Source organism: Geospiza fortis, unplaced genomic scaffold (assembly GCF_000277835.1).
Source record: "Geospiza fortis unplaced genomic scaffold, GeoFor_1.0 scaffold538, whole genome shotgun sequence".
In the NCBI taxonomy this organism is placed as follows: Eukaryota; Metazoa; Chordata; class Aves; order Passeriformes; family Thraupidae; genus Geospiza; species Geospiza fortis.
This window is the reverse complement of record NW_005054368.1, coordinates 2,936,451-2,943,103: the sequence shown is the minus strand read 5'-3', so window position 1 is coordinate 2,943,103 and position 6,653 is coordinate 2,936,451. Positions and strand designations below refer to the sequence as shown.

The following is a 6,653-nucleotide window of genomic DNA, read 5'->3' as shown; positions in this document are numbered from 1 at the left end:
GCTGCCCGCCGGAGCTCCCCGCGCTGCTCCGCGCATCCCGCGGGGAAAGGAGGGAGGAACCCGCGTCTGGCCGCCCTGGTTTGGGTTGGAAGAACCTCCCGCTGTTTTTCTCCGTTTTAACCGAGCCGTCCGCCCGCTGTGGTGTCCCGGAATGGGTTTGCACCGCGAGGGAAGGGTCCCGCCGGGAACCGGGGTGGTCGGGGCTTTTCACGAAGCTCCGGCTGCAAGGGAAGCTGCTCTCCCTCCTGGCATCGCAGCACGTCTTTGGAAATCCCTGTGGAAAGTGAGCTCCTGGAGTGACCCGGAGCAGTAACTTTATCGTGCATAAACTGCGGTTTCAGTTAATTTGGTTTTTCACCAAATAGTTTTTGGATGTTGAGCTGCTGGTACAAATACTTTGGAAACTGCAGATTTAGAGGGAAAAATCCTTTTTCTACAGGGTTGCTGCTGTGAAACTGGAAAAGGCCATAGGAGGGAAAGATGCTCACAGCCCCCTAGCCCCTCGATAGCAAACACACGTGCAGAGGTGGCTTCAGAAACACACACGGGTTGGGTTCCACCCTTCAGGGCTGCTTTGGTTTCCTCGGGTTGTGGGATTCGATGTCAGCTCATGGTGCTGGGTGTCAGGAGAGGAGCACAGGGACAGGCAATGAATCACCCACAGCTTGGCGGGAATGAGTTAATCCTTCCCGACGCTTGGTGTGTGAATTAGGTTGGATTTAATGCCTTCAAACAGGAGCCAGGGCGTAGCTGTGGAGCAGGGAGGTGGCTCACGGCGAGGTGCCCTGTGGTAATTTCCTCTGTGGTCTGTCCGTGGGGGTATGGGGTGAATTCAGCAAGGAGAGAGCTCTCAGACACCAAAAAATGTTGGTTATAACTTGAGCATGGGTTCGTGCAGGGAACAGACTACACTGCACTGAGGGTTGCATTCCTCTCTCATTTCCCAGTGGCTCCTCTGAATTAAGCTGCTGAAGTTAGGACCTTATCTTCAAAAACTGCTCCTGGCCACCTCTAGGATGCTTTAGACCAGTGTGGAGTCAGGCCTAAGGGATGCACCTGTAGCACATCTTGGTGCAGCAGATCCTCCTGCATGTAAATGTGAACCTCAACAGCTCCATACCAAGGGATAAATAAATCTGTTTCCCTGAGAATGCTCTGCATTGTAACATAAAAGGTGCCACAGTATGGTAACATAAAACATTTTGCATTTCTTTTGCAGAGTTCCGTGTTCTCCCCCAGTCCCATTCTCTCCAGCTGCCCTCCAAGATTGTGTCCTTTATCCTTTGGTGAAGGAGTTGAGTTTGACCCTTTACCAGCCAAGGAAATAAGGTAAATATTGTGTTACAGTCATCTCGTTTGGAAGGAGTTACAGGAGTTAGCCTGTAAAGGAGCAGTTAGGCCTTATCAGTGCCTGTGAGTCAGGTTAATTTATTTGCAGAGCCATTGTTCACTGCAGCTGTACATTCCTGGACCTGGACATTTGTACAGGCTAAAGGAGTGTTCAGCCTCTTTTAATCCCACCCATATGGTTGTTTTGTTGGTTATTTTTCCAGGAAGACTTTCTTACATTTTACTCTCCTGCTTTTCCTTCCTTGCACTGCTCCAAAATGTTGCCCTTCAGCTGATTAACCAGGAGATAATCATGAGGGAAGACATTCAAAGATCTTTCATTAATGGAAAGAAATTTTGCTCTTTCAACCTCCTTGTTTTATAATAAGCACTTTCTATCTTAACAGCTGTGGCTGGTTGTGTGAACTAAAAGAAATGTTAACATTCAGAGGAGTGCATAATTCTTTTTTTTTTTTAATGCACTGCATCACTTCACAGCCTGTGAATTATTCCTTTGAACACCATGATTTGCAGTAATGAGAAAAGAAGGCTCCCAGCTGATGACTGCGCAATTAGAGGGAGGCTGATAAAATCAAATGGAAGCCTAGTGCAGGGGAGGGTAGGGAGAATTATGTCCTGGTGTGGGGAAGGAGCCTGTGCTGTGGCTGGAATTGGAGGCAGTTAACTCCTTAGTTAGTGGAAAAGCCAGCAGAGTTGTCGCAGTGTGAGGGAGATTAAAATTTTCGTTTGCAACCCAGGCTCAGAGGGTGTGGGTGTGCAAACTGGAGTGTTTTCCTGCCAGCTGAATCTTGAGGAGTTTGTCTTCAGAGAGCGCCCCGTGCCAGGGGTGATAGCAGAGCGCTCCTGGGTGATTCCTGGCAGAGAAAAGCTGAGGAGATAACGTGTGCTTCCCAGCCTAGAGGAGTTGGGATGTTTGTGTGCCAAGCCTAAATGTGGATCAAGGCCTCTGGGTTTGGGAGTTTGCAGGAGGTTTATACATTCACAGAGCTCAGGGCTGAGAGGAAGTTTTGGTAGTGCTGGCAGCTGGGCTAGGCGGTGATAATCCTGGGAATGCTGCTAACATAAGGCTCTTTTCTCATCCTGTAAATGTGTAAGACACCAGCAGATGGTTCTGTGTGAGGTGGGATGAGGAGCCACCCCGGTACCCAACAGCTCCTCTTCCCCAGAAACCTGTGAGCAGAGTTCACAAATCCATCCTCAGCCCTGCTTCATCCCCCTCAGATGTCCCACGTTTTGCAGGACATCAGTCATGCTGATGCCAGAGCACATTCATGCAAATACGAAACCTTGTCCTTTAAAGAATCACTGGCCTGAGACTACACAGAGTTATTTCTATGGATGAGGTCAACAATGTTTAAAGGTTGTTTCTGTGACTGGAGCTTGTCTCCAACAGAAATACTCTCCTAGCTACCAGCTACAATTGCACTGCTGTAGTTAAAACTCTGTAGTTATATTAGAATTACTTCTTCCTCACTGTAATCACTCTTTGGGCCCCTCAGTTTAGGAAGAACGTTGAGATGCTTGATTGTCCAGAGGAGGCAACGAGGCTGGTGAGGGGCTTGGAACACAAACCCTGTGAGGAACAACTGAGGGAGCTGGGGGTGTTCAGCCTGGAGAAAAGGAGACTCAGGGATGACCTTATCACTCTTTACAACTCCCTGAAAAGTGATTGAAGTCAGGTGGAGTTGGTCTGTCTTGAGGCAGCACTGACAGAACCAGAGGAGAAAGTCTCAAGCTGCGCCAAGGGAAATACAAGTTGGATATTAGGAAGCAAGTTTTTTACAGAAAGGGTGATAAAATATTGGAATGAGGTGCCCACGGAGCACCTTTCTGCCCAGGGAGGTGGTGGAGTCACCATCCCTGGATGTGTTTAAAACAAGACTGGATGTGGCACTTGGTTTAGCTGGGGTGTTGGAGCTGGGTTGAACTCGATGATCGTGAAGATCTCTTCCAACCCAGTGATTCTGCCTGATTATTCTAGAATGAACACTTTCCTGTTTCAGGTACACCTCCTCGGTGAGGTACGACTCGGAGAAGCACTTCATCGCCGACGTGTACATGCCCGTGGGGCTGAGCGTGGCCTCGTGCAGCCAGACCATCATCTGCGTGCCCAACTGCTCGTGGCGCAGCTACAAGGCCGAGGTGCGCTTCGAGCCGCGCCACAGGCCCCGCCGCTTCACCAGCACCACCATCATCTACCCCAAGCACGCCAAGACTGTCTACACCACCACGCTGGACTACAACTGCCGCAAGGCCACGCGCAGGTTCCTCTCCAGCGTGGAGCTGGAGACCTCGGAGTGCCTCAGCGCCGAGTGCGGCCTGGACGGGTGCTGACCGCGGCCTGCACGGCTGCTGAGGGCGGCCGCCCCTCTCGCTCCGATCCGCCCCTCACGTACTGTGCTGACTCCACTTGCTAAAAGCAGGCACAGACCCTCTCTCTCAGCTCTTAATTCCTGCTTTTAAGCCTCACGGCGGCCCGAGCGTGGTTTTCTGGGGGAAAATAACTTAGCGAGGAGCTTGGCTCTTCGCCTCCCGAAAGCCGCGAGTTCCCTCCCCTTCCCCGCTGTAATCAGGTGAAAATAACAACGGGAAGTGATTTCCCCCAGAGGAACAGGTGACAGGTAAGGAGGAGTGTGGGGTAGTGGTTGGTAGGTGGAGATCCATTTGGTGCTTTGGTGCTGTGCAAAAAGTAAGGGCAGTTTGCCCTCTTGCAGAGGATCCATCACATCGTGCAGTTACACATATTGCTGTCAGCCATTTCAGTTTAGATCGTGTTTTCTCCAGAAGAACCATCCCCTGGAAATTGCTGGGAAAGGCTATCAGAGAAAACCCCAGAATTCTGCGTTTAACACATACAGAAATGTTGACATGTGGCATTCACATTTTGTGTGAAGGTGTAAATTGGGAAGAAGAGGAGTTCTGAGCAGAGTGGGGATGAACTGCTTCTGCAGCTCCAGGCAGCAGAGACAGGATCGTGTGCTTCCAGTTCTTAGGGTGATGAGGAACCCTTGTTCTGTGTGACACACAAGTGTTTCTGTGCCTGCAGCAGGGCTTGTAACACAGAATACCAGGCCAGAAATTATCTCTGTGTTGTTGGATCTTGGTGATGTGGAGGTAGAAAACCACAAGTGCCTTTGTTTTTGCCCACACAGGCTGTGTGCACTAAAGGAGCTGTAAACCAAAGCAAGATTCAGATAAAGTGCTGGACAGAGAGACCCAGAATGGCCAAGGAGGTGCTGGATTGGGTGTGAGACACTGTTGTGGTGGGGTTGGGAGGAGGTAAAAGTAGCAAGGGACAGGCAGGTTTGTGGTGCATAACAAAATCCACAGCTGTAGCTCTGCTTCCCGGCTGAGCTTGTCATTGCATAAATCTGTGTCCTGGGGATTGGGGATGTCACTGGGATGGGGCAGCCTCTGCCTGTCTGCAGGCTGCTGAAAAACCTCTCCTGAGTGTGTGATGAGTTTGGGGACCAAAGGGAATAGCTTCAGATACTATGAAAGTCTGTCTGGCTGTTACGTGCGTTCGTTTATCGTGTGCCCTGACGAAAATAAGACAGAGAGGTTTCCTTGTTTTCCCAGATTTTTTTTTTCCTGTGTTGACAGAGCATAGTGTGGAGAGCATCTGCTTTGGGGAGTGTGGGTTGTGCTGTTTTTTTTGTGTGGTGTAGTCTCTCAGAAACACCTGATAGACCTGTCTGAGCTGGACACCCATGTGTTCCAAAACTCCCCCGAGGTGTGGGTGTGCAGCACCAGTCCTGGAGCAGCTTTTAAAGAGGACTTGGCAGTGCACAGCCCCAGGGGTGGGTTTTGTCAGTGGCAGCCTTGGGAGGCTGTTCTTGAGCTGTGCTTAATGTGTGTTTGTGCAAGTGTGATGGATGGTGTGGAAGTGAATCCCAGGGAACTGAAAGGAGTCAGGAGATGAGGAGTGCAACAGGAAGGAAACCTTGAGTTTGTATGGTTTGGGGGTGTTTTTATTGTTGTTGTTGGGGTTTTTTTACTTATTTATTGGCTCAAAAAAGAACATCCTTCACCTTTGGTACTTGCCTCAGAGAGGCAGCTCCCAAAACAATCCCAGGATGAGAGAGGACACGGCCGGGCAGGCAGCGCTCCGGAGTTCAGAGCAGCGCGGCGTCACCCTTAAACACTTTGGTCTCAGGCTGCAAGAGTGGGGAGATGTGTCTTAAACAGATGATGCAATTGTGCCCTAAGTGTGCCCCAGGATGTGCTGGTGGTGTAACAGAAGGCCCAGCTCACCCCACAGCCCGTGGGGTTTCACACTCTGCTCGGTGGGTTGCTCCATCCCTCGCTCCCCGCAGCTCGCCCCTGCAGCAGCTGCTGCTGGGCACAGGATTCGGGGAGAACACGGACCCTGGATTGCTCCCACAAATGCTGTCCCAAGGAATCCACTTGGAACATGTCTAAGAGGAGGTTGTTTTAAGTTGTAGCCATTAGCTGTTCCTAGTTAGAAGCAAAATAACCCACAAAATGCCCCTCACGCTCCGGTTTTAGGATAAAGCACCTGATTTTTATAAAGCAAGCAAACTTAATGTGTACCTCTTAAGAATATTTTAATTGGTAGAGATACCTTTTAAATTATTTATGTTCCAACATTTGCAAAGCTCTGATTAGCTCTGTGCAAGTGTTTTGGTGTCTGTGATGTTTCCCACTCCCTCCTTCTGATTTTCAATTTCTCTTTTACTTTATTGGTAATAAATGATCTGAAAACCATCCTGCAGGGAAGTCTCTTTATTTCTCATTCAAAGCTTTTCAGTGTTTATTGTGCTAGTTACTTAGAAATAAATACATAATATTTCCTGCCAATCCCAGCTCCCCTCCTTTCTTTTCTATTTTTGTTTACATATTCTAGGAGGGTGTTTCCTATATAAAATTGTCTATATTAAAAACCAAACCAACACCAAATGTTGTGGATTTGTCAGTTTAGTAAGACATTGAAAAAGTTCTTTAAAGACAGCTGAAAATCCTCTCCTTGATGTGTTTGAGTTGTTCATATGGTACAGCTTTATTTTTAAAGAGAGTTTCTGGTATGAATTTCAGCATATCCTACAAGTGAAGAACTAATCCCTTTCAAATATAACATGTATTTAACCAGGCAGGAATTTATTTTTAAAATGTAGATCCTCAAATGCTGCATTAGTAAACATAGCATAAATATAAGATTAGAGTATGTTATGCATTAAACTTTATAAAACCAAAAGAGATGATTATAAGCTATTGTGTTGAGAGAAATGCTCTGGTGGTTTTCTGGATGCTTAATCTGTTCTTTTAACCTTTCCACATTTTGC

The 6,653-nt window shown here is 48.3% G+C and overlaps 1 protein-coding gene across 1 annotated transcript in view; it reads left to right on the top strand.

The window, feature by feature from the left end:
• RFLNB (refilin B) overlaps positions 1-6,078 on the top strand; it is a 6,641-nt gene extending 563 nt beyond the window's left edge. Inside the window, exons 2-3 of the mRNA XM_031059778.1 lie at positions 1,220-1,329; positions 3,354-6,078. Coding sequence (XP_030915638.1) covers positions 1,220-1,329; positions 3,354-3,684 — 441 coding nt within the window. The 3' untranslated portion in view covers positions 3,685-6,078. The remainder of the gene's footprint in view (positions 1-1,219; positions 1,330-3,353) is intronic.
• Positions 6,079-6,653: the final 575 nt, after the last annotated feature.